We start from the raw sequence: 27,364 nt of genomic DNA, 5'->3' as shown, positions 1-27,364 counted from the left end.
ACATATTTACAGTTTTGAAGCCTCTTATACTCCCTCAAGTACAATTGAAGATGGATTGGTGTAACAACTAGAGTCTCTGGAGTTACAGCTTGTTGAATAGGCATTTCTGCACCAGCAAACTGAGGGCCTGATTCACTACCGATCGCAACTGTGATTACGCATGTAATAGACCAATTGTTGCGTAGTGCACATGCGTCACAGTGCACATGCACGAACCGACCACTGCGATCAGGACTGCGACAGTGACTACGCAAACCCATCGCAGACTGATTGACAGGAAGTGCCATTTGTGGGAGGTGACGGAGGGGGTCGGAGAAAAGCAGGCGTGCCAGTGTGTTTGAAGTTGAACACCATTGCAGGAGCATGCATAAATTATCTACTGCGATGACTTACGAAGCCTCATAGCGTGTGATGAAGTTAGCAATTCCTGAGTAAGGTCGGAGCTTGTGCAAGTGTGCGTGAGGCTGAGATGTACTCTATTGTACCGATGGTTTTGCAGTCTTGCTACACATTACGGATGTGTTTAAGGTAAAGTGGCCGTCCTTATGTTATGCTGCGACGGCATAGCGATCGCAATGGATTAGCATACTATCGCAGTTGAACTGTGTGCGTAATCGTTATTGCAATTGGTAGTGAATCAGGCCCTGAGTTTGTTCAAATACATTTTGCAATTCTAAACAGTATAATCAACAACACTCACTAACAACCATCTATATAATTATATGTATAAATTACAATGCACAGAGTAATCTAATTTCCTAAAGAGGATATATATTCACCAAAACAACATCAGTTTCCTACAACAGCACGCCTCGATTCTCTTTTAGTAGCCAGCATCAGGTGCGACATCTGTTTCATCTCCACCAGCTGATCGACAAGTGGCGCTTACAACACCCATGTTAGGATTTGCGGTTAGCAAATCATCTTGGTGGCAGTTCCTAGTCATAGTTGTTACTGGGATACTGCATCATGTCATGTCCTTGTTCTGGCTTTTTGCAGGTACCTGGAAATCCTGTCTTGTCTGTGCTTAGATCATAGCCGGTCATTCATGTCTGTCTGTGTGTTTGTATCATGTGCTTCAATAATTACTAGCTATCTGGGTGCAGAGCTCAGGTGCACACATGCCTTTGATCAGGAAGGGCTGTCTCCAGGAATTGGTTCTGATTGGACCCTGCTTCCTTTAAGTTTCAGCCAGCCTTGCACTCCATGCCGGTTATATTATCTGACGTCCAGAGTATGTTTGTTCTGTGCTCAGAAGTCTGAGTACTAACCTAGTTCTACTGTTCCAGTATCCAGTGCCTGTCTGTCTGACTTGGATTTGCCTGTGTGTCATCCAGCCTGCATTCTTGCTGTATCTGGGTGCTCCCATTTGCCATATAGTTCCTGCATCTCAGCCTACTAGGCCACATAACAGCCTGCATATCCACTGATCATCTACCGTGTCTGTTTATGTTCACCAAAGCTAAGTTTGCAGTGTTCTCATCCACGTTGCTTCCAGTCAGTGTACTTGCCGTGTCTCACTTCAGCTCCAGTGTTCCAAGCATCCACTACAACTCCTGTATTCAAGCATTCGCTCCTACTCCTGTATTCAAGCATTCACTTCAACTCCTGTTTTCAAACATTCACTTCAACTGCTGTATTCAAGCATTCACTTAAACTCCAGTGTTCAAGCATTCACTTCAACTCCAGTGTTCAAGCATTCACTTCAACTGCAGTGTTCAAGCATTCAATTCAACTCCAGTGTTCAAGCATTCCGTTCATCTGTCTTCAAGTCCAGTCTCTAGTTGCACCTCAGTTCTCTAGTAATGACTTAAGTTGCATTTCAGCTCTTTTGTCCAGTCTTGCCCATCTTGTCCTTATCAGTCTTGTCTTGTAATCCTGCTATTAACTACAGTCCTGGTCATTTCTGCCATTAGTCTCAAGACATTTAACGGGCCATTGTATATGCCGCTGCTAACACCATCTCTCTGCAGCAACACTCCACTAGTCTTCATAGCGATCCCATAATCGTGTGGGAATCGTAACATTCCATTTGACCATGACTATACCTTTTTCTCTTTTTTACATCAAACATACTCCCGCATAGACTATTTCTTTCTAGGTCACAAACACTTGAACCTTTTACATGACTCTGCTATTGCACCAATGACTTGGTCAGATCATACCCCTAATTCTTCTACACTTCTTGTCCCACATACCTCGCCTAGACAGTGGTCTTGGTGGTTGAACGAGTCTATTCAGGAAGACTCGGTTTATAAATAACAAATAGAATCCTACTTAGCTGACTATATTGCACTCAAAGACACTCCTGACATCTCTAGAGTTACATTGTGGGAAGTGCATTAATGTTTTATCAGGGAAAAATTCATTCAATTGGGATCCATTGCCAAGAAGTAAAATATTGCACAAACACAGGCTCTCCTTGACAAATGAGCTTTACTCGAGGCCCATCATACACGGTTATTGTCCCTAGCTATGCAAGTTGGTGGCGAATAGACAGGCACTTTGTAAGCTTATTCTTGACAAGACCAAACTGGCTCTACACAAATGTAAATATAATTGTTTTTCAGGTTGGTAACAAACCAGGAAAACTATAGGCTGATATACTTTGTCAATGAGCGTCATCCTTTTTTCCCAATCTTAAGGATAGTTCAGGCTCGCTTCAGAAGACAGAGCCAACATTATTCATGATTATTATACCAAATTGTATCATTAGAATTCCGATAGGGCCGATACTGCTGAGACTCAAAGAGATCGACAAATAAATGAGTACTTAAAGTCGGTAGACTTTCCAACGTTGTAGGAGAGTTCACTCTGACTGTGTTAGAAACTGCCATCATGACGTCCCCATTGGGTAAGAGCCCAAGGCAAGGTGGCTTTAGCATTGCTTATTATTAGCTTTTAGTGACAAATTGGCCCACTCATATTACAGGCCATGAATCAAATCTCTGACACTTGTCCATGGTCCCATCAATCTCTGGAGGCGCATGTGACGGTCATCCTCAAACAGGGTAAGGATCCCACACAGTGCTCTAGTTGCCGCCCAATATCTTTGTTAAATATTGACGTTAAATTGTTGGCAAAAATTATCACCTCGTGCTTCAAAGCATTTACTGTATAGCGGAAGTCATTCATCAGGATCAGGTGAGGATTGATCTGGGTTGTGAGGAATGGGACAACACCACCAAGGTTATTAACATTATAGGTCTCGCTTCTAAATCTTCTACTACCACAATAGTGTTGCCCACAGAGGTTGAGAAAGCATTTGATCAGGTGGACTGTCAGTTAATGTTTGGGATACTACAGCACCTGGACATGGGTCCTACCTGTCTTTCCAAAATATTATCCCTTTATCGACATCCAAATGCCAGAGTCAGAGTGAATGGGCCTCTTTCTTCCTCCTTTTCCATCTCAAACAGCACCAGACAAGGTTGCCCCCTCTCCCCACTGGTATTCATACTGTGTATGGAGGCCTGAGCTAGAGTGATTCGAATGAACCCTGGTATAAGTGGGGTTTAGGCTGGGCTCACTGTACATAAACTTGCACTTTATCCTGATGACCTCCTGGCTCTTATCACCAACCCCACTATATCTCCCCCCCTTTCTCTATGCAGAATTTCAGAGGTTCGCCCTATTATCTAATTAATTTATTATAAATTGATTGCATTGAATGTTATCACCCCCTCACCCCCATAGTTACCTGGTTACAACAAGCTTACCTCTTTGTATGGCATCCCTCTTTTTTTGCGTTTAATTAGTTTGAGATTAAACAAAAAAAGTTTGTTTTTTTATCATTTTCTTGCATCTAAAAAACCCCCATAAATCAGCTATTTGACACCATTTAAAAACCTACAGTACCTTCCTAATGCCCACAAACAGCCTTCTATACGGTCCTGCTAACGAAATTATCCATTTTAGTGGCAAACGCAGGATTTCTAGAGGGGGGTTTCCAAATGCTTGATTTTAGAGTGAGTGTGGCCAGTCCATGAAGAGGATATAATTACCACTTATCCAGCTTTTATATGTTACATACAAAGTATATTGTGTTGCATAATTCCAGCATATACAGGACCAGTGATCACAGTAAGCCACTAGATGCAGCAGTAGGTCCATCCTGTCTGAGCAGAATGTTTTATTTCAGATGTGGGCACCATTCCTAAGCATTGGAGCAAGTCTGGGAGTCTGGGGGAGTGGCAGAAGAACCTAGCACTGCCCTGGACATATATGTACATATCGGTCTCCTTATGTACTGGATAGTGTATTATTATGCAGTGTTAATTATTAACCCTATTGATGGTTTATAGCAGTGCACCCCTAACAGTGCATGTTTTCCACATCTCCTAGTTGGTGCACAGATATATTTATTACTGGCTGACACATTTTAAAAGATCCACAGGTGGTGCTAATCATTTCATTTGTTATAATGAGAAGAACATGCAGCACTAATAACATTCTATTATATTACTATTTCTATTGTGGCCATGGTGTGTGTTGGGGAGGGGGGTTTCCATGCAGACGGAACCCCCCCCCCCCTGCGTTTGCCTATGCATTTTGGGGGATCCAGAATGGTCTCCCCACATTTTCATGCATTTCTCGCAAATCTCATTTGGCTGTCAGTTCACACCCCTCCGCTGCGAGTAGCGCGAATAGGCATTTTTAATTGGATTGGAGAATTCTCGGGAGCGCGCTTCACTGCAAAGTGTGCGAGAAACAAACTTGCTACTCGCCATTTGCACCTAATTGGATTGCGCCCCCTTTGTTATATTCAGAGTATGATAGCAAGTAGTACACTGTAATTTCCCACATTTAGAAAAACCCTTTGGTTTCATTGATAACCAATCTGTACATCCCACAACGGGAGAGTCTTCTGATTTCTACAGACCTGGTGCTAATATATTCTTAAGGGATCTGTTTGTTTTATTAACCACTATTGTTTTTTGGGGGAATATGGAGGAATTATTATATTTAGATATGAAAGCCACATCTCTCCCACGATCAAATCTAGATGTCGTAACATGTCATTGTTTTCATAAGTAGAGAAGATCTATCCCTTGATCTAACATATCTAGAGCATGTTTTAATAAATCTTTAGGGTATCCCTATGTTTAAAACAATCCAGGAATTGACCTGCTTGGATATCAAAGGTTTCTGTTTTTTAGATGAAAGACCATTTGCTAACTTCAATTTACAAGACCCTTTGCAATACTCATGGATTTGCTGGTAATTACCATCTATGGGCCTGATTCAGAGCCGGACGCAATTAGCGCTCGCTCGTCCAGAAAATAGGGGTGGCTATTCAAATGAACCGTTCGCTCTTTGCGGTCTGTTCCTCTAGGTCTGAACGAGCGAACAAAACTTGCGGTCGTTTTTTGGGAAACTACGCCCCCTGGCCGCTCGCATCCTACGTCATGTCCGCTATTTATTAGATTAATCGAGTACATCGACCAGGGTATGAACTGCTCGCTATTCTTGTGGTTGGTTTTTGCTACCACAATTTTGCGAGCAGTTCTGGCTATAAAATAACCCAGTGACGTGGTCAGTGACGCTGCTGTTTTAATTATGCACACCCATAAAACGCCCGTTTTGACCTTTAAGCACGCCTGTGTTCGGATCTCCACTCCCCGTTTTCAAGCACCTTCCCCTGTTACCACCCACATACGCCTCATTCTGTCACTCAAATTATCAGGCATTCGCTATTTTGCGAGCACATGAATTTCGACCGCACTGACTGGTTCGTGCATGCGTATAACGATTCGTACACATGCGCAGTTGGGCAAACATCGCTCGGAGCGAACGAGCGGCCGCTTGCGAGCGGCTCTGAATCAGGCCCAATGTGCATTGGCACCAATTGGATATGTGGTTTGACTGTTTTAAATATAGACTTAAATACAGTGGACATTTCCTAGTATTTTAATGTGATATTTTTACAATAAATTGTATTATTAATTTGCACGCAGGTCTCTTGCATAGTTTTTATACAATGAATTCATTATTGCTTTTAGCGCGGTGTCCTTTTCTATCAATGCAGTGAAAGCTGTAATCCCGGTTTTCTGAAAAGCCCCGCACCCACCTCCGATATACAGTATGTTTGATTTCAAAGACTCAATATGGATATGGAAGATCTTACACTTTCTAGCCAGGATATATATCCGAAATTCGTTCTTACATAGATTGCCTAGCTGGAATACAAAGATTCCGCTGAGTACCAGGCTTGGTTGTAGGGATAGGATAGTCTATGGTGGACCTATTATACCATTTTCACTCTCCATTGCTGATCCCAGATCTAATATTTATTATTACTATAGACCTATTCCCATCCGACCTTCCATTTTCCCCCTCTCCCCTTTAAGTTGCCTTCCCCTGTGTTCTCTCCCTGTCTCCCTCATTCACTCCCTTTCCCCCTCCCATGTCATATTCTTGTGGGGGGGTTTTGTTAGCAGATATGCCAAACTTACACTCACTTCGTGTCTGTATTGGAAGATGCTTTAATTACTTATGTTCATTTGGGACTGCAAATAAACATTGATTATACAAAAAAATATATATCATTATACATATATAAAGTTATAAACCCTCACATGGTATTAAAAACTGTTAAAATAATCACATAATTAACATGCAAAGAGATTATGTCAGTAACTTAGAAGCCACTTCCAAAGTTTAAGAAACATATTGAAGAATATGATTGAGAATAGTCTGTAGTAGCATGTTCAGAACTTAATATACATGAATAATCAAATAAGAATTTGTCGATTTTGTGTTGTACAGTAATTTGTTAGTGACCTATTACCTTAATAGCCTTCTTGAACATCTCCACAAATCTTTTAACTAATGTGCTGGTGACAGGGTGGTATGGAGCTACATTGAAATGCTTTTTGCCATTACTTCTCAAGAATCTCTGGAATACTTTTTAATAGACTCCCAGTCAACTTGAATGTTCCTTAGCCACTCACGGGAAGTAATGTCAGTCCGTTTTATAATACATATATTACATTTTGTCTTATTATTTCACATCAACTTCAATTTATCCTGGGAGAGAGTTTTTTTCCCAGTATATGTCTTCAACAATGCAGAGTTTTTTTGTAATTGAATTTCCGCAAATAATTTTTTTTGCTGTTTTATTTTAAACCAAACTCCAGCCACTTAGGAGGTGATCCATATTACTTGGCAGAATGCTGCTGTTATACTGTGCAGTTCAAGACAAGAGAAGCCATTTCTTGACTGCCAGTTGAGTCAGGCTCGTTTTCTATCACCTTGTGTATCTGTGCAGGTTTATTAATTCACAGTGACTTTGCTGTTTAATTACTTTACTATATAATCTTCTTGACCGCCATATTTTTTCAATATGTAAATTTATTATTACATTTTCTGCATTCTTTATCTTTAAAACAACAGCAGCTGATGTTATGTGAGGTCTGTCCACATCAAAAGCAATACAATTCTTTGTTTAAAAGATATGGGAGCTTATGTAATATGTTGTGAGCTGCAGCTGCTATGGGAATTCCTGCGAGTCTTCTCGTATTTTTAAAGCGGCAATCAAGCTGGTTTTGCCTTTGAAACGATTGCCACTTTAAAAATACGGGAAGACACGCAGAGTTATCCGCAGCGGCTGCAGCTCGCAACCTATTACATAAGCCCTATTGTGTCTCACATAGTTAAGCCCCTTTTGTTGTAATTCAGTCATCCTTAGTTTCCATACCCACTCAAAATGAAATAGACACTGCAGTCTAATGTTACCTCAGATTCAGATGATAATCTTTTTTTTATTATTCTTTCACTGTTCAAACCACACACCAGCCTCTCTCTTATTGTATCTGAGAGACGCATCAACAAACTGACAGTGTTCAGATAAATATCTCAACTCTGCTATGTATGCAGAAACATTGGGCCTGATTCAGACCCACTCGCGAGCGGCTGTCCGCTCGCAAGTGGGTCGATGTTATGGACTGAGCATGCGCACGACGGAGGGAGCTCCGTCGTGCGCATGCGCCAGACGCGACGAGCGAAGGAAAGTCCTTCGCTCGTTGTGTCCGATCAAAGGGGGCGTGCTGTCAATGTTGATTGACAGCACGCCCCCTTTGGTGGGCGTGCCGGGGCGTGCCTCCCTGACGGGGGCGTTCCCACGGGAACGCCTCCCGTCAGAAGCCGGCCCACTGACATCACTAGTGATGTCAGTGGGAGTGATTTTGGCTCTGATAGAGCCAAAATCACTCCGGAGCTTGCAGTTGAAAACCTCAACCGCAGGCTCCGGCTCGCAAATTCGATGGTCACGATGGTCTCGACCATCGCGACCATCACAATGCACGCTCGTATAGCCTGTGGGTGGTGACCCACAGCTATACGAGCGTCCAGGAGGACACTCCATGAAAATGGAGCCCGGCCCTCATTCAGAGCGTGCGCTCTGCTCAGAGCGTACGGCTCTGAATGAGGGCCATTGTCACCTTTAAATCAACTTCTATTATGAAAACAAAGCCTTTGACAATTACTCATGACTTGGAGTTTAAACAATTCATTAGAACACAGGTTCTCAAACTCGGTCCTCAGGACCCCAAACAGTGCACATTTTCCAGGTCTCCTCACAGAATCATAGATTAAATAATTAGCTCCACCTGTGGATCTTTTAAAATGTGTCAGTGAGTAATTACAACACCTGTGCACCTGCAAGGTTACCTGCAAAACATGACCTGAGGACCGAGTTTGAGAACCTCTGCGTTAGAACATCAATAATTTCCTGAAGCATTTTGCAGGTGGGTTTTACTGGTGTTAATTAACGGCACAACGACCTACAAAGTCCTTCCCTGGTGTACATCCATGTCTATGAAGGCGCAAGGCATGAGATACAGACTTTCAGCATCTGTACATGCTGTAATACTGCCTGCTGTAACTTTAGAAATTTGCACCAGCCCTATGGCAGCTGCAGATGTGAACGATTGAGCATTGGAGTATGCAACACGCCCACAACACTCCCGTAACATGCTACCATAGGATGGATCATCGCCATGCGTTTGTTTAGACATGCACCCCCCCAGTGCCTAACCCTAACACTACCCTTCCGCAGCCTAACCCTAATGTGAAGATGGACCTTATGACTGCAAATCACCCTCAAACTGTTTCAGGAAGATGAATGACCCAACGAAATTAGAGTCACAGGAGGTTCTGCCTAGATCAATAGCTAATTTGAATAAAATATAATTTATGACACACAAATAGAGAAAAGGGTACTGTTTTAGATGCTTTCAAAACTTAACTTGTGTTAATATAATTATAACATAGGTATAGCATGACAGGTATAGCTTATGTTATGTAAAATACAATATGTTATACTTATTAAAATAGGATCCAAATGAAGATACTGATTGGAATGATGTTTTACGAGACTTTGGGATTATTCCACCAAAGAAAGAAGAGAAAGATGAAACTGAAGAAATGGTTTTAAAAATACAGAAGGAAGCAGCTTGTGAGTATGACACTACATAAGTATCTATAGAAACAGTGGTAGCTCCTGCATTTTTGTTTGAGGAGGGTAGGGCCAGACTAAGGCCTGTGGGGGCCCCTGGGCAACAAACATGTGGGGGCCCCTATTAAATATGGACGAAATGGGGTTACGCGCAATGGAGATCGAATCGCTCGTAAGCGGTACATTGACAAACAGTGATTAGCTAAGCTTAGTGCTGTTTATTAAATACTGAAAGGAGTGCTAAAGGGAGTTATATCTCATTGTGAAATGGGGCCCATGGGCTCCACATGAAAAAAAAAACACAGACAAACACGGAAGAAAATACACACAATATACACCCAGAGGAAAAAAAACATATAGGCAAACACATGAAATATTACTCACCAGTTGCGCAATCTTATCCACATTACACCCCACATAGTGCCTCTGATTCACATTACACCACATAGTAGTGTCCCTTAGTCATGTTATGACACACAGCAGTGCCCCTTTTACACAATGCCCACAGTAGTTTCCCTTATACACAATGCCCACAGTAGTAGTGCCCCTAATACACATAATGCCCACAGTACTAGTGTCCCTAATACAATGCCCACAGCAGTAGTGCCCCTTATGCAATTCCCCCAGTAGTGGTGCCCCTTATTCAGTGCCCCCAGTAGTTATGCCCCAATAGTAATGGCCCAGTAGTGATGCCCCCTGTAGTAGTGCCCCCAATAGTAATACTTCCTGTAGTAGTGCCCCTGTAGTAATGCCCCCAGAAGTAGTGCCCCCTGTAGTAGTTTCCCAGTAGTGCCTCTGTAGTAGTGCCCCCTGTAGTAGTGCCCCCAGTAGTAGTGCCCCTGTAGTAGTGCCCCCTGTAGTAATGCCTCCTGTAGCAGTGCCGCCGATAGCAATGCCCCCTGTAGTGAAAAAAAACACAATACTTACATTAAGCCCCGCTCCCGCGGCTGTCCGGCTGGCTGCTCCTCGGAATTATGGGAAAAACGTCATGACGTCTCTCCCATAGTGTACTGCACACCGCGGGAGCCGGAGCTCAGGTGTGAGCTCCAGCCTCCGGCTGCCGCTGTGGGGAAGGAGCCAGGTGCCAGCTGATAACAAAATCTCAGCGTGCGCCCGGCAAATGGAGCCTCCCTGCGGCGCTGGGGTTAGGTGGGCCGGAGGAGGCGGAACTGGTTCCGTCTCCCGTTCTGGCCCACTTTAACCCCTGGTGGGTGTGGGTTTCCTTATGTGTGGGGGCCCCGGGACGACCGTCCTGTTCGCCCCCCCTGTTAATAAGGCCCTGGGAAGAGGGCCCCTGCAAGTGTGCAAGAGAAAGCAAGAGCCCCTGTGAGCTAAAATCAGCAGGAAATTTAAGGGACGCTGTTATCCACCACTTTATGCGGGCCGTATGTAAAACCGGGAGGAAATTGGGGTTACACCATATGGGGGTAAGATGAGATATAGAGGTGGTAATAGCAAATTTAAGTGAGTACAAAACCCATATGATTAAAAGGAATTTAAGTGTTGGAGGTTAGGTTAGAGGGAGGAGGACGGTATTTCTTTTGTAGGTCCCACAGGCAGGATAGGTCTGGAGAATTGATATAACTGATTTCAATATCAAGCCAGGAGGAAGTTCTATGGGGGGAGTAGGAGGAAACTATTTGGGAAAAGTGTGAAGCCAGGTAGAGCTTAAAATTCAGGAGTCCCATACCTTCCTTTGAAATAGTTTTTTTAAGGATGGTCGAAGATAGCCGAGGGGGTTTGCCATTCCAATAAAACGGTTGACAGATTTCTGACCAATGTCTGCTTCTAACAGTAACTAGTAAGTGGATTAATAAATGTCTGAAAAGTGTAGCTGTGATGGGAGTGGCATTAACCCTTTCTATATATATTCTGATTTTTCTATGTTCTTATATTTACATATTCAGTAAAACCATATGAAAAAATGACCCTTGCTGGTTTAAAGAACGCAGAGGACACATTTCATGAAGAGGATGAAAAGGCAATAGAAATGTACAGGTAAGTTTATGTGCTTCTCTGTAATGGTTTTAAAACAACCTAATACAACATACAATGAAAAGTGCTCATTTTTTCTGTTTACAGAATTAAGGGTATTGGTTTTAAAATTAACTGCTTAAATTGTTCCACAATGTCCTTAAAACAGCACTATAATAAATTATTATTTTATTGTCTGCCATATCCAGATAAAGATATATTTTACTACATTGCCACCTACTGGAGAAAGGCTGGTATTACCCAATTCATAGCAAATTGAGACAAGCTGGAAAATGAGGACAATCACGGTTATGTTTGTTTTCCCTGAAATACTAATGCATATTTTTTCATACAAGATATTTTTTTTACAATTAATTACCTATTTATTTATTACACATAAGAAAAGTAAAAAATACATCATTTCCCAATTTATTTAGCAACGACAAGAGCTTAAATGCACAGCGGTTTTTGTAAGCATTGACTGTATTAATAAAATAAATCAAAGAGAAGTAATTTATAGGAAGGTCATATGTTATCATGGGTCTTGTGTAGGTTTCCCGACTACAGGAAATAATGAATTTTATTTATTAAAAGTATTTTATTTAATTACATGTTCAATTACAAAGTATACATATATATATATATATATATATATATACCGTATATATATATAATTATATATATTTATACTAACTGAAGTACCCGGCGTTGCCTGGGTTTACATCTTCAAGTTATTAAGTTAGGCATCCCAGACCAGTTGTCACCCCTCTATGAAGTTTTCAACCAAATCCATCCAGTGGAAGGCCCAGAACAGGGTCCCCGGGTCAAATTTCTGCCCAGTCTACACCAACGGGAGATCCGACCTGGACCTAATCTTCAAGATATTAAGTTAGGCATCCCAGACCAATTGCCAGGAATCCCGGATCTATTGCCACCCCTCTTTGAAGTTTTCATTCAAATCTATCCAGTAGAAGGCCCAGAACAGGCTCCCCTGGTCAAAGTTCTGCCCAGCATACACCAACGGGAGGTCCGACTGGGACCTCAACCCCTAGTATGTCTTCTGGTATCCAATGTTATCACTCTGTGAAGTTTTCGTCCAAATCCATCCAGTGGAAGGCTCAGAACATGCTCCCCGAAGACAAAGTTCTGCCCAGCATACACCAATGGGAGGTCCGACTGGGACCTTAACCCTCCTAAAACCTGCCCAGGATCCAACTGGACCACCTCGCATTGGTTTCACCCTAATTAGTGCAGGGGTGTTTGAATGCATAACCGGACAGACAAGAAAACAAACCTCCTACCCCTAAACTTAACCTCCCCCCGTAGTGCCTAAACCTAACCTCCTCCTACCCGAATCCTAAACCTAACCCTGCCCCCCTAGTGCCTAACCCTACCCCCCCCCCCCCCAGTGCCTAACCCCACTGCTTACCTTTGGGATGCCGGTGCCGGGATTCTGACAAGTGTTGGGATTCTGGCAACGGTGTTCTAAGCACTGGCATTCCCTTTGCAGGGATATTGGCTGTATCTCGTAATGTTACTTGCTAGCACCACATATGTTCGATTTCTCGGTGCCTCTTATTATTAATATTTACTGTATTTTAAAAGAAATTATGAATTATCCAGTGGTTTGGATGATTAAAACTCAAATCACTGGTGATGTACAAATGCTGCACACTGTTGAAATGCCAAATATGGCAAAGGAATAATGTGGGTGCACTCACCTATAGAGTTATATGACCACTCTTTCCTGCTGCCAGCCCTGAACCTTACATATTTATCATTACATTATTTATCATTACACTGCCTGTCCTGACTCTAGCTTGTTCCAGTTATTGTAGTAGTCACGGCCTCTCAGTTCCATTGTGACTATTCTACTATAGTGTGCAATAGTTTTGGGTCTCTGTGTGCATTGTCCCTCAGTAGCATTATCCCACTATTGTCTCATTGTATCCTTGATTGTGCGCATTTGCTATCTTGTCCATGCCCGCCAAGAGCTGCCATTGGCTCGGGTACTGATGGGGGCATGGCCTAATAGTGGGAGGCGTGGCTATGCCCCCTTAGGAAAAAGAATAAAATAAAATTACTATTTGCAGTGCCACGAAGCTGCACTGCACGCCTGGGAGGGGGGTGCTGTGAGCTGTGACGGACGCAGCCGGAGGTCTAGTTGCACACAGGAAGTCTCGCTATGTCTGCGGGAGGATCAGGACCATTATTGTGCGTATGGGTCCGATGGTTTTCAATGTTACCGATGTTTCCACTGTCTTGCCAGGTATAGAGGACGCAAGTAAGGGAAGTGGGTGGTATTATGTAGTGCTGGGCATCTGCTTATTCTTCTGCGATTGCCGTGCGTATGCATTCATTAGCAGATTCTGCGTCTGCTCTGCGTACCCTTTCCTGATCGTACTGGCTGGTTCGCGCATGCGTAGTACGATGCATACGCATGCGCTGTGCAAAACCATTGGCCGAGTGCATGCGCACATTTGCGTTCCTTGCTGAATCAGGCCCAGAGTTTGCAGTCCAGCTGGCATGCTGGACCTGAACTGCAGAGATCATGTAGATGTATTGTTTCCAGTCCTTTAGTGCTTGCCATTCTCTCTGCATGTCCACAGTGTGCTCCCCGCCTGAGTTCTCTCCAAAATCAGAGATGGGCGCAGCCATGACAGCCTGGATCAGTTGGTTAGCTAAACACCAACCAGAAGGCAGGCTGCAATCATGATACTCTCGGCCAATCCCTGGACAGCCGGGGCATATAAGGTGCTTCTAGGACACTCCCAATCTGCCAGTGCTTTGTTGTCTCATAACCTGCTGCAAGCTTGTCTGTGTTTCCACAGTTACTTTCAGCCAACAGACTTCCAGCACAGTATCCATCTCAAGTGCTTCCTGGCTCCTGTATCACTGGTGCCATCCTAGTAAAAACTGCAGCATTGAATCCTGTATCGCTGGCACAATCCCAGTATCCGCTGCAAAATCAGTACCTGTATCGCTGGTGCCATCCCAGTGAAAACTGCAGCATCAAATCCTGTATCGCTGGCGCCATCCCAGTGGCTGTACAATTGCCGGATCTTGTATAGCTGGTTCCATCCCAGTTTCTGCACAATTGCCGGTTCATGTATTAACTGGTTCAATCCCAGTTAATACAGGATCCTCATCGATTCTATCTCGGAGACTCACCAGTTCCACCAACTCCATAATCCTGATCTGATTCGGTGCACCACCTGTCCAGAGTCTCCAGCATCTGCAAACCAAGAACTGTCTTGTCTGTGTATCCCCAGGCAGCTATTCACACAGTTCTTCACTATCCAGCTGTCTTTCTCTAATCTCTTGACTGCATGTAGAAGAGTTATAATTGATCTCCCAGTTTCCGTCCAAGCCTTACAGGGCTGTATTCAATTAGAAGCGAAAAGTCCCTTACTTTTCGCATGCCAGACTTTTTGCTGACATCGCTGGTTTCGCATGCGAAAAAGTATCGCGCGCGTCCCCGCTTATCCACGTATGCAAGTCCAAAGGACGCGAAACGTGTCCTGGCGAAACTCAAACAGGCGAAAAGTACTGTCAGCTATGGGGAAATCAGCCTGACACCCCCCAAAAGATGAACTGACATGGGGGATCACTATGGATACCCCCGAATAGCCCTGCTGGAGGTATTTGGGGTGCTTAAATGCTCTCAATTGGTGCTATTTTGCCTCTTTGCACAAGTGGTGAAGAATAGCATTTTGCATTTTTTTGGGCAAAAATAAGTAGTCCCAGCAAATTTGGGGGACATGAAAATGGGTGCAAGCATGGTTAAAAATTGTTAAAGTGAGGTCTTAAAAAGCTTTAAAAACGCACCTTCAGCAAGTACCTGCACTCAAAAAAACCTCTCCCCCATACTTGCAGACCCCCAAAGTCTATTTCGCTAGTTTTTAAGTTTGTACCCCAACTTTTAACTTTTTTGCCCCCTTTTTCAAAGTAATTTTTTGGGGTGTTCTTAAATTATTTCTTGTTTTTTTGTGACGCAGTTTACCTTAGGGGAGCTGTCCTAAGGCGCAGGGTGGTTTCCCCACCTTTGCACCCCAAAACCGCAATTCTGCATTTTTTTCCGCCATCTATTCATAGGCAAAACTTTTCCGTTGGGTACACTGCATTGTGTTTTCGCACCAGCGAAAAGCTGCAACAATTGAATACTGGGATAAGTTTCCGTTGGCGAAATTACGTCACCGGCAAAATTTTTTCGCAAAAAATGGCTTCTCGCCTCTAATTGAATACAGAGTTTAGCAGTAATCGCTCACATTGGCTGAGTTTAAAAAGTGTGAGAAAACTCTCACATTTTGGCTCCTAGTCTGGATCCACAGCCAAACACATCCGTGGCACTCCCACTGCAGCCCAGAACACAGCAGTGTGTGCTGGGCTGCTGACAGATAAGAGGGAGGGGGGTCGATGTTGGACCTGGGCCCCCATCGGGCCCCTCCAGCAAGTTCGAGCCCAGGTAATTAGTACCCGCCCCCCTCTCCAAGCATTTGATCTTGTCTCCAAAAACGAAATTTGTACTACCTCGCACATAAAACCTGGGGGCAAAGGAGCATTGGGCCTGATTCAGACCCGCTCGTAAGCGGGTTGATGTTTGGCCACTGCGCATGCGCACGCCGGAGCCGGCTCCGACGTGCGCATGCACGTGACCCGGCTAGCGACGGACGGTCCGTCGCTACGGGTCTCGCACCAAAGCGGGGCAGCTGTCGATTTTGATTGACAGCTTGCCCCGTTTTGGAGGCAGGCAGAGGGGGTGGCTGGCCAAACGGAGGCGTTCCCGAAGGAACGCCTACCATTTGGGGGCGGCCCCACTGACATCACGAGTGATGTCAGTGGGTGAGCTTCCGGCTCTAATAGAGCCGAAAGCTCACTGCGGCTTGCGGGAATGTGACCCTACCACAAGGGTCTCGTCACAAGCCCCGATGGTAGCGATGGTCGAGACCATCGCGACCATCACCTGGCCGCTCGCAATAGCTGTGGGTGGTCACCTACATCTATGCGAGCGGCTAGGAGGCCGCACACACAAAAAACGCCCTGATTCAGAGCGTCCGGCTCTGAATCAGGCCCACAGTACACATACAGTATATTGAAAAAGAGGACTGTTAAAGGTGAAGACTGCATGTTCTTCCTGTAGGTTTATACAGAAGCTGAGTGTACTCATTACACTGGATACTCATAAAGATTAATGAAAGGAAACCAACACTTGCTCCATGTGGAACGGTGCATACTAGGAGATTCTGACAACAATGACTATAGTAAAGCTTGACAGAGTAGCTGCGTAGATACATGCAACAAACACTGCAAGTCAATGCCCCAGGAAGATGAAGAACCAACAGCTTTGGATGATTACAGACTCTCTGGGCCTGATTCATTAAGGATCGCTATTGCGTTTGAAGCTCTGTAATTGCACGAGGTCTGCTGTGAAAATATGCTAATGAATGCTATTGCAATGCCGTCGCACTGCCAGCATAGAGATGCCCACTGCCTCCCACTACCGCTATCTCACATCCATAATACCTTGCAAACCTCCATAAACATCGGTAACTATGAGTACCATCGGCCCCTCACACAGAATTACAGCAGCCCTCAGTGGCAAATGCAGGATTTCTAGAGTGAGTGTGGCCAATCCATGAAGAGGGCATAATTAGCACTTATCCAGCTTTAATATGTGCCATACAAAGTGTATTGTGTGTCATAATTCCAGCATATACAGGACCAACGATCATAGTAAGCCATTAGATGCGGCAGACCCGCTCGCTCAGCGCTCGCGAGCAGGTCTGAATTAGGCCCAGAGTTCCTTAAATTATACAAAGGTGATTACAAGTATGATAATAATCATATGATGGAATGGTGAGGCAGGTAAATATTAAATTATTGTTTTTTATAATAATAGAAAAACAGGAGCCTTCCTGTCATGCCATGTAACTAATGCTGGCCACACACATAGCGATATTTTACCCGATCTGGCCGATTCCCACACATTGGAACGACAGATCGTGTAAAATATGGCCAAATCCTGAGTAAATCGTGATCACGATGCGATGCGCGTCCCCGCTGGTCGCACATCGCATCTTCAGATCTGCCATGCATTAGGGCAGATCTGACAATCTAGGAGGCGATGCACTGTGAAAGTCTGGATGCAGGAGAGATCGTATGAAGATTGGACACCAAATTGTGTGCAGATCGTGTGGAGATTGTGTGGAGATCGTGTGCAGAGCTGCTGGGGAGAGTTTCAAGGGAAATCGTACACATCGGCTGATCGTGTGCAGCTCGCCATGTGTGTGGCCAGCTTAAGTCAGTGATATTGATGTATGCACGTACAAGCCAGCTGAAGGAGATTGCCACATGATAGACGTTTGGTAGGTGTCATATAGACTAAAGTGCATCACACTTATAATGCCCTTGTCTTCAGTATTTATTGCCTAGAGGCGTAACTAGGATTTTGGCGCCCAGGGCAAAATTAAAATGGGGCCCCCCTAAAAAAATAATAGTTCACATTTCACCACACAGTACTGTAGTACTCCTTATACACCTTATGCCACAAAATAGCAGTCCCCCTTATACACGTTATGCCACACTGTAGTCAATGCCCCATATTCACATTATGCGACACTGTAGTCAATGCCCCTTATTCACATTATGCCACACTGTAGTCAATGCCCCTTATACACATTATGCCACACTGTAGTCAATGCCCCTTATACACAATATGCCACACTGTAGTCGATGGCCCATATACAACTTATGCCACATTGTAGTCAATGCCATGTAGTCAATGCCCCTTATACACATTCACCACAGTGTAGTGCCAATTTATATGACCTGGGGCTAATGCCGAGGGTCACTTACAGGAGCACGGGCCTAATGCCCGCCTATCAGTGTCAGAGGCCTATGGTCTGATTACCCACATGGGCCTAGTGTTTGACAACTTGGTGGTCTAAGGAGGGGTTAATAAATACTGCTGGCCCAAGGCCACCTACCGGTACGCTGGGAGAGGCTGCAGTGGGGAGTTTAATTTGTTCTATTACTTCACACCACTGCAGAACTTCTGCCTCATTTTCTTCTCCGCATCCAGCCAGGCATATTCTTTCTCGATCACGCCATCTTCTGGCCTCTTCTGCGGCTGCCAGAGCTCTTCATGGAAGGTCCTCTTCTTTGTCCTGCGGCCGAACTCTCTGCACCACTCGGTGCCACCAGACATAGCCGCTATAGGCTTAACGCTGATTGGTTGCTGGTCCGTGGTCGGAGCCAAATTCAAATAACCGGCTTGCGCAAAATTTGAATAGAGACGGCATCAAGGCTGTCAGGCTGCGAACTTCACTCAGCTTGCGCCTGGTGCCAAGTGTCACCCTACGCTGCTATTTGCCTGGCGCTGGGAGCAGACACCTGCGTGCAGCATTGGCTGGCACTGGGAGCAGACACCTTGCCTGCAGCGTTGGCTGCCACTATCTGCCGCCACTGCTGCACTTCCGTTGCTGGGATCTGACATTTCATCCCAACGCCGGCATCTGTACTGCCCTGGCCTGTGACATGGAGCCCAGGAGATGTGCCCCCCTTGCCACGCCCTAGATACGCCACTGCTATTGCCCACCACAGCAGGTATCCTTGTCCAACTTTACAGTGTTGCACAATGTATTTGGCCAAGTTATGGTACTAAGGGCCTAATTCAGACCCGCTCGCGAGCGCAGAGCGCTCGCAAGTTGGTCAATGTTGGCCCAGTGCGCATGCGCGCGACGGACCCGGCTCCGTCATGCGCATGCGCGAGACCCGGATAGTGACGGCCAAGCCGTCGCTATGGGTCTCGTACCAAAGGGGGCGTGCTGTCGATGGTGAGTGACAGCACGCCCCCTTTGGTGGGCGTGGCTGCCCAGACGGAGGCGTTCCTATGGGAACGCTTACCGTCTGGGGCCGGCCCCACTGATATCACAATTGATGTCAGTGGGAGTGCCTTCGGCTCTGATAGAGCCAAAAGCACTCCAGGGCTTGCGGCAACGAGACCCTACCACAAGGGTCTCGTCGCAAGCCCGATGGTCGCGATGGTCTTGACCATCGCAACCATCTTTTTGGCTGATCGCTATAGCTGTGGGTGGTCACCCACAGCTATGCGAGCGGCCAGGAGGCCGCTCTAAAAAAAGAGAAGGACGGCCCTGATTCAGAGCGAGCGGCTTGTTAAAAAATGGCCTCAGATACTCCGTTCATACTAAACTCTCGGGTATGAACCGGTATTTGGCACAAGGTTTCAAATCGGTTCAGACACGGGACAGACCCCCTTCAGACTGTGGGGCCAACCCAAGTTATTCTCGGGTCGGCGACGAACACACAGCACATGGGTGCAGTGGAACTGGTCTGCCGGCGTTTGGAGATGACATCATCTCCATGCTCCAGAAAATCCTGAACTCTCCATTCTGTAAATGAGACCCAGGTAGGACAACCCAGGTTACCCGTTTGCACTGCAGGGTTATACGGATCGTTCCTTTGTTAAACCCTACAAGCTACCCAGGTTGGATTCCCGGGTATAGGTGTCTTTATAATGGGTGCAAGGTGTGCGGTGCATATGGGCCCCTGGGTTCAGGGGGGCCCACACTGCACCCATAGTTAAAATGATACTTACCTCTCCGCAGATTCCGAAGTGCTGCTCCAGAGCAGCAAACACTCACTGGGAAAATGGCGGCGGCCATTTTCCCAGTGATCCGCGCATGCGCAAAAAAGATGTCCCCGGGAAAGTAGGCGTGGGCGCCATTTTCCCGGAGACCCACGCATGCGCAGTAGATTCTGGCATGAAGCCATAATCTACAGCGCTCAGGCCCTGATTCAGAGCCAGACGCTCTGACCAAAGCGCTCGCTCTGAATCAGGGCCGTCCCTGCTCCTTTTTGGAGCGGCCTCCTGGCCGCTTGCGTAGCTGTGGGTGACCACCCACAGCTATAGCGAGCGGCCAAAATGATGGTCACGATGGTCAAGACCATCGCGACCATCGGGCTTGCGACGAGACCCTGCGGTAGGGTCTCGCTGCCGCAAACCTTGGAGTGCTTTTGGCTCTATCAGAGCCAAAAGCACTCCCACTGACATCACTAGTGATGTCAGTGGGGCCGGCTTCAGACGGTAGGCGTTCCCATGGGAACGCCTCCGTCTGGCTGCCACGCCCCCGGCACGCCCACCAAAGGTGCTGTCAATCACCATCGACAGCATGCCCCCTTTGGTGCGAGACCCATAACGACGGCTTGGCCATCGTTATTCGGGTCTCACGCATGCGCACGATGGATGCGCACTTGGGCAACATCGACCCGCTTGCGAGCGCTCAGCGCTCGCGAGCGGGTCTGAATCAGGCCTTCAGTGCGCTGGCAGAGAGGAGGCTGCACACGGGCCCCCTCCTTTCTTAAAACGCCCGTTCCCGGGTCACTATTTTACACCTAGCAGCAGGACGGTTTACCTTGCAATAACCAGGGTTTTAGCAGCGGTGTACAATGGGTACAATACTCTGTGACCTACTAGTTAAAGTATCCATTCTGCAGTCTTGTTCAGACATTCATTGGTTTCTGCTACGTGGAACCCTAAAAGTTCTTATATACACCTTTCCGAGAGAAGCTGGGCCTGCGACCCTGCTTTTACCCGGGTTATTAGACACGGGTTGAACCCAGGTCACAGCTCCTATACCCCTTTCACACTGCACCTTGGTCCTAGGTTATTCCCGGGTCGACCCCTTTCATACAGAACCCATGTCAGCCCTGCCAAATGTGTGAGTCATTAGAAGTGGAGGTTTTGTTATAGGCTCACAAAGATGAGTCTTGAAAAGTGGGTGTCAGCACTCCTGAACCGCTAATGAGCTACTTTTACTGTAACCCGGGTTGAAAAACCCGGGTCGCACCTCTCACACTGCAGTCTACCTGGGTCGGACCCAGGCATAACCCTGGTAGCGACTAGGGTCGAGGACCAGTGACTTTGGACCAGGTAGACCCTTTCACATTACGAAAGGACCTGCGGTGACCCGGCTTGCCCTGACAATATCCTGGGTCCAAATCTCTGTATGAAAGGGTATAACTTGCTTATTGAACATTAAACATTTCCAGTGGGAGCATTTTCATGTCCCATCATTAGTTGTCTGCTGATAGCAGCAGTGCAGTGCATATTTTGTTCCAAACATCGGCAGGTCCCCAAAGTGTTTGATATCCCTTGTACGGTGTGTTTGATAATTGAATTTTCTATGTATTATTGTACTTTTTCTAAATATGGAACTATGAAAACGATGTGGCACCATATAAATAAAACATAATTGTCCTCTTCTCTGACAATCTAAGGACTTGTTGCAAGACGAATCCTGGATTTAGTTACCTGACTTGGTCCAGATGTCAGAAATCTGTCACACTGCCAAAATAACCCGGATTATTGCCGGGTTGACCCAGGTCATGGCTTGGTGTGAAAAGGTAATGTAATTCCGATTTCCATCATACCTTCAAATTATGTATTAACCAGCACCTTTATTATATTTAGTGATGTTGACTTCTGTTACAAGTGATTTATGTCATAGGTGGAACTGAGACGCTGATCTGAGACCAGTCTTGGGAGGCTGATTTATGTACCTTGCTTTGACACCTCAGGATTCAGGAATTTATCCAATGAATAACTGTACATACATGATTTAACTTATGATTCTAATTTTGCCAGATGCATTCAATCAGACTGCATACAAATGACTATATGCATACTTATTTAGGTTCCCCTATCAAGATGTTTTAGAATCATTTTGTATATAAACTCCACTTGAGGTATATTCTCTTAGTTCCTCTATGAATTTTCATTTTGAGGACTGAGGTCTTGAGGATTACTGTAAATTTTCACCTTATTAGACAATATTTTCTCTACTTAAACTATATCTATTTAAGTGTTTATACTATTTATGAATGGTCGCATCATATATTAATCCTATGATAGGATGATTGAACTTCAATTTACGACCTTCCTTCAACTTTATAGATAAGGCCGATTCACCGTTCTGATCTATATTACATGTTTCATTGTTTATTTTTTTCAACTCCCCTATACACTCTCTGTGAGTGTCGATTTTACTGTATGTTTTTTGTTCCTCATTGGGATCACTCTCATGAGAGAGTTTCATTTTAGGTATAAATAAATGTTAAGTTTTAGCCTAATTTTCACCATATCATTTACAAAGTACTAAATACTATTTTCCAAGGGTGCCCCGCCCAAGGCTAATTTGTCCTTTTTTAGATATATTTCCTTGTTCTTTACAAGAAAATATCTCTACCTTTTGTCTCTTGGTGTGAAAAGGTCCCTGAAAAATAACCCACCAACCCAGGTATCAAGAAGGGTTTGGCACGGGAACGACCCAGGTCATGGTGCAGTGTGAACAGTCCGACCCAGGTTATTCGACTATTGGTGGGTGTGGAGCAGTCACCACCCACTTTTTAGAACCTCACAAGTTTAGCAGGGCAGACCTGGATTCAGAGTGAACAAGGCCTACCTGAAAATAACCCAGGTCGAAGGTGCAGTGTAAATGGGGTCTGACCCAGGTATCACCCGGAACTGACCCGTGTTCAAAATCCCGGGATGGACCCGGGATTTTGGTATGAAAGAGGTATTAGAGGTAGATACATGGGCATGATTATTATGGGAGAAATAATAAGGACCAAGATGGCAGATTACATAATTGTTCTGTTGAGCCGAGATGTACAGTCTAATACCCCTTTCATACTGAAGTCCCGGCTCCAACCCTGGTCTGACCTGGGATACTGAACACGGTTTCCACCCATGTAACAGCTCTTCCCACTGCACCTTGGACCCAAGTTATTCCTGGGTCGATCCCTTTCACACAGGACCCGTGCCTGCACTGCAAAATGTGTGAGTCATTAGAAGTGGACTTTTTTTGGCTCAAAAAATTAGGTCATGAAAAGTGCGTGGGGACTGCTCACTGCAATGCTTCTCCGATCAGCCAACCAGCTCCTTCTAGCACGACCCGGGTCGAATAACCCGGGTTTAATCTTTCACACTGCAGCCTACATGGGTCGGTCCAGAGAATAACCCTGGTCACGACCCTGGTAGCAGACACGGGACACCCAACCCGGGTCGTGTCTTTCACACTGAGACAGGTCACCCCGGCTTGCCCCGGCAATATCCCGGGTTAAAGGCTCAGTGTGAAAGGGGTATCAGACTCTCCCAGTCTGTCTATTGTACTCCGTTTACACTTAAGTCCTGGGTTTGACCTAGTATTTGGAACATGGTTCCAAACCAAGGCAGACCCCATTTACATCGCAGCGCCGACCCATATAATTCCCAGATTGGCGCCAGTCACACCGCAAACGGGTGCAGTGCCAGCGCTTGTAGATGACATCATCTCCTTGCACCATGATGCGGCTCTCCCCGTGCTCTCCCTGTGCTGTAACCTGGGTCCCTCCCTGTGCTGTAACTGAGCCTTTCCTGGGTCCTTCCTAGGAAAAACCCTGCTCACTAGCAGGGTTGGCTTCCCTGGTGACTAGACCCGGCTGGAGGCTTTTCCACTGACAAATATCCCGGGTTGATGCCCGTTCACGTGCAATAACACGAGATTTTCCGGTCACTGGAGAAGAAGAACCCTTTACTAAAACACAGATCTGTTATAAAATCCGTGAGCTTGCCAGTAGTTGGAAAAGGCAGTAATAGACCCAATGGTCTTTGATAAGGCGTCTCGTATTGGGCACGAGTGGGACAGGCTGCAATTACTTCCCTCACATTGCGAAGAAGAGTAAGCCACCAGTAGCTTCTGGAAATTAGATCTTGCACTTTCTTAACGGCGGTGTGCTCTGCAAGGCAGGAAGCGGTTACCTGCAAGTCGTGAACCTGGACCAAAGTTGAGTGGAAACAATGTTTTACCAGACAGAACATTTGTTGGGGAAGCTGAGCTGTTTGTTCAGAAATTTCAAAAGAGTAAAATAGGGTGTCTGCCATATAATTTTTGGAATTCGAAATGTGAAGGTAAGGTTGAAGAAGGAGAATAGGGACCACCTTGTCTGGCTGGAGATACTGTACAAAGGATTCTGGTCATCCTATTTTGAAGTGATATATGCTGAATAAAAGAAAGGCTCTTCTTTTAAGCTACCTTCAGTCTCTTGACATATGTATAAGGTTTAAATGTGCAGGCAACATTGGGGGAGATGTATTAAGCCTAGGGGGCAAATTTACTAAAGTGAGAGTTTTTAGAAGTGAGTTTTAGAAAAGATGTTGCCCATAGCAACCAATCACATTCCAGCTATTATCTTCTAGTAGGTGCTAGTTAAATGTTAAGCAGAATCTGATTGGTTGCTATGGGCAACATCTCTTTTAAAACTCACTTCTAAAAACTCTCACTTTAGTGAATTTACCCCTAGGAGTGAGATAAAATGGAGAGAGATAAAGTACCGTCCAATCAGCTAACTGACATTTTACAGGCTGTATCTGAAAATTGACAGACGCTGATTGGTTGGTACTTTATCTCTATCCAAGGTTTGATATCACCCACTGTCTGTGGGAAGTAGCTTTCTAACATCTAGCCCTTTCTAGAGACATCTTTGGATACGTGACAATAACAGACTAAAGGGGAGATGTGTCAAGCCTTGGAGAGAAATAAAGTGGAGAAGTTGCCCAAAGCAACCAATCAGCTTCTAGCTGTCAATTCAGAAACTGTGCTAGATAAATGACAGGTAGAAGCTGATTGGTTGCCTTGTGCAACTTATCCACTTTAGCTCTCTCCAAGGCTTGATTCATGGACAGTGGCAGGCCTGGAGTTTGGCTGGGGCAGTACACCTGTCAAACGGTAACGTAGGTGTCCTAAGGAGAGCTGAGGGAGGACAGAAACCACCTATATCTCTCGCCAAGGCTTGATACATCTCCTCCTAAGGGGTAAATGTAATAGGATGCGAGATTGAGAAATATGCGAGACTGCAGCGAGATTCCTGCGATATTGGAGTCGCCGTATGTATTGAATGAGAGTACATGTTAACCTTCCAGAATCTCACATCTACTGCTCCTGCTGCGACACAACATGTTCTTCAGATATTTCTCAGGTTAAACATAATACTCTCATCATGTAGTAGGCAGCAAGTTGTAAACTCACAATAAACTTGCAAAACAATAGTTAATAGATAGACAAAATACAAACAACAGTTAACACAGAGAAAATAAACATAGAACAAACAGATACTATAGCCAACCCCCTTACCTTGTAAGTCACAGGGTATTACATCCGGCAAGTTGCTATGCATTCTCGGACCAAACTTGCAGCGATGCTAGGCGAGTACAATCTCACGCTAAACTCGCATCTTATTACATTTACCCCTATATGTGTTAAATATTTTATTGCTATGTGTTTATAACAGCAATGATATTGCTGTGTACAGTATGAATATTCGACACATAACACAGTGATGAAAAATATTAGAAATATGTAAAAAAAAAAACAGCTAAATATAATTTTCTACATTTACCTGAAATTTTTATATGGTATTTGATGATGACTTAATATATTGTATCTGAATTTCAGGCAACAGCGCATTAAAGAGCGGAAAGCACTTCAAACAGCACAAATGTACGGGGAGCTCATTGAAATTCCTGGGGACCTTTACGTGAAAGAAGTGACAAACGCCAAAGAAGATGTTTGGGTTGTGATTCATCTTTATAGATCATGGTAATATAACAGGTTACATTATCTTTTTCATTAACAGTTTATTTGAAACACTTGACACTCTTTGCTATAGTCTCATTCATGTGGCACCTAGATGTTGGCTCTTATGGGGAAATTCCATCACCTGAACTGAGCCACAAAGTTCCACGTATGACATCAGGCAGACAAATAAATTGAAGGAGTTAGTGGACAAAAATCTTCCAGGGGATTCAGGGCCTGATTCCGACCCGCTTAGCGCTCGCAAGCAGGTCGTTGGTCCGGCAGTGCGCACGCGCGAGTCCCGGAGCGAGTGAGAAATCACTCGCTCCGGGGCTCGCTACAAGACGGGGCGGCTGTCAATGTTGATCGACAGCTCGCCCCGTTTTGTAAGCGGGTCGGGGGGGTGTCTGCACAAACAGAGGCGTTCCCGAAGGAACGTCTGCTATTTGTGGGCGGCCCTAATGACATCACACGTGATGTCAGTAGTGAACTTCCTGCTCTATTAGAGCAGGAAATTCACTGGGGCTTGCGATGGACGAGACCCTACCACAAGGGTCTCGGCACAAGCCCGATGGTCGCGATAATAGCGACCATTGCCAGGCCTCCCGCACAAGCTGTGGGTGGTCACCCACAGCTATGCGAGTGACCTGGAGGCGGATTTTTATAAAAAAAAATCCACCCTGATTCAGAGCGTGCGCTCGCAAATAGCGAGTGCCTCTGAATCAGGACCTCAGTCTTATAGGATGGGTGAGTACAGGCAGTATACAGAGGGGGCAAAGGGGACACATGTACTGGGCCCTGAGGGTCAGAGGGGCCCTAAGGATCAGGGACCGGAAAAACGGGGCCGCAGGACCTATTAAACTGTCATCTAGCTGAAGCCCCGCCCACTGACACTTCCCCATGTCAAACACCAGGCACATACAGAGCCCTGCCCCTTAGTACATCTGACAGTCCTAACCCTCTCAAGACACCGCCCCCTCCCCTCTCGCTGCACCTCAGACACCCCTCTCACGGCATCCCCGACACTCCCCCCTCGTGGCACCCCCCACACTCCGAGTCCTCCTCTTCGTGGCCTAGCTGGAGGGTGAGAGCCAAGTGTCATGACTGTCCATTCACACAGCATGAAGGTAAGTAACTATGTTATGGTAATTTTTTTAAATATATACACACACATACAGTACTTTACAAACGTTTTAGGCAGGTGTGAAAAAAATGCTGCAAAGTAAGAATGCTTTCAAATATAGAAGTGCTAATAGTTGAAGCCTTCAAAACAGCATCAATTCAATTCTTCTAGGGGAAT

The 27,364-nt window shown here is 45.4% G+C and overlaps 1 protein-coding gene and 1 long non-coding RNA gene across 2 annotated transcripts in view; one reads left to right on the top strand and one right to left on the bottom strand.

Annotated features, from left to right (window-relative positions):
• Nucleotides 1-27,364, bottom strand: part of LOC148517344 (uncharacterized) — a 121,806-nt gene that overhangs the window by 56,906 nt on the left and 37,536 nt on the right. The window lies entirely within an intron of this gene.
• PDCL2 (phosducin like 2) overlaps nt 1-27,364 on the top strand; it is a 52,176-nt gene that overhangs the window by 1,153 nt on the left and 23,659 nt on the right. The window contains exons 2-4 of the mRNA XM_088478780.1: nt 9,337-9,457; nt 11,365-11,455; nt 25,945-26,088. Of these exons, the coding sequence (XP_088334906.1) occupies nt 9,337-9,457; nt 11,365-11,455; nt 25,945-26,088 (356 nt within the window). The remainder of the gene's footprint in view (nt 1-9,336; nt 9,458-11,364; nt 11,456-25,944; nt 26,089-27,364) is intronic.

The sequence above is a fragment of the Taudactylus pleione genome, unplaced genomic scaffold (assembly GCF_031769625.1).
Source record: "Taudactylus pleione unplaced genomic scaffold, aTauple2 ptg000218l, whole genome shotgun sequence".
In the NCBI taxonomy this organism is placed as follows: Eukaryota; Metazoa; Chordata; class Amphibia; order Anura; family Myobatrachidae; genus Taudactylus; species Taudactylus pleione.
This window is presented reverse-complemented; position numbering and strand designations above follow the sequence as displayed.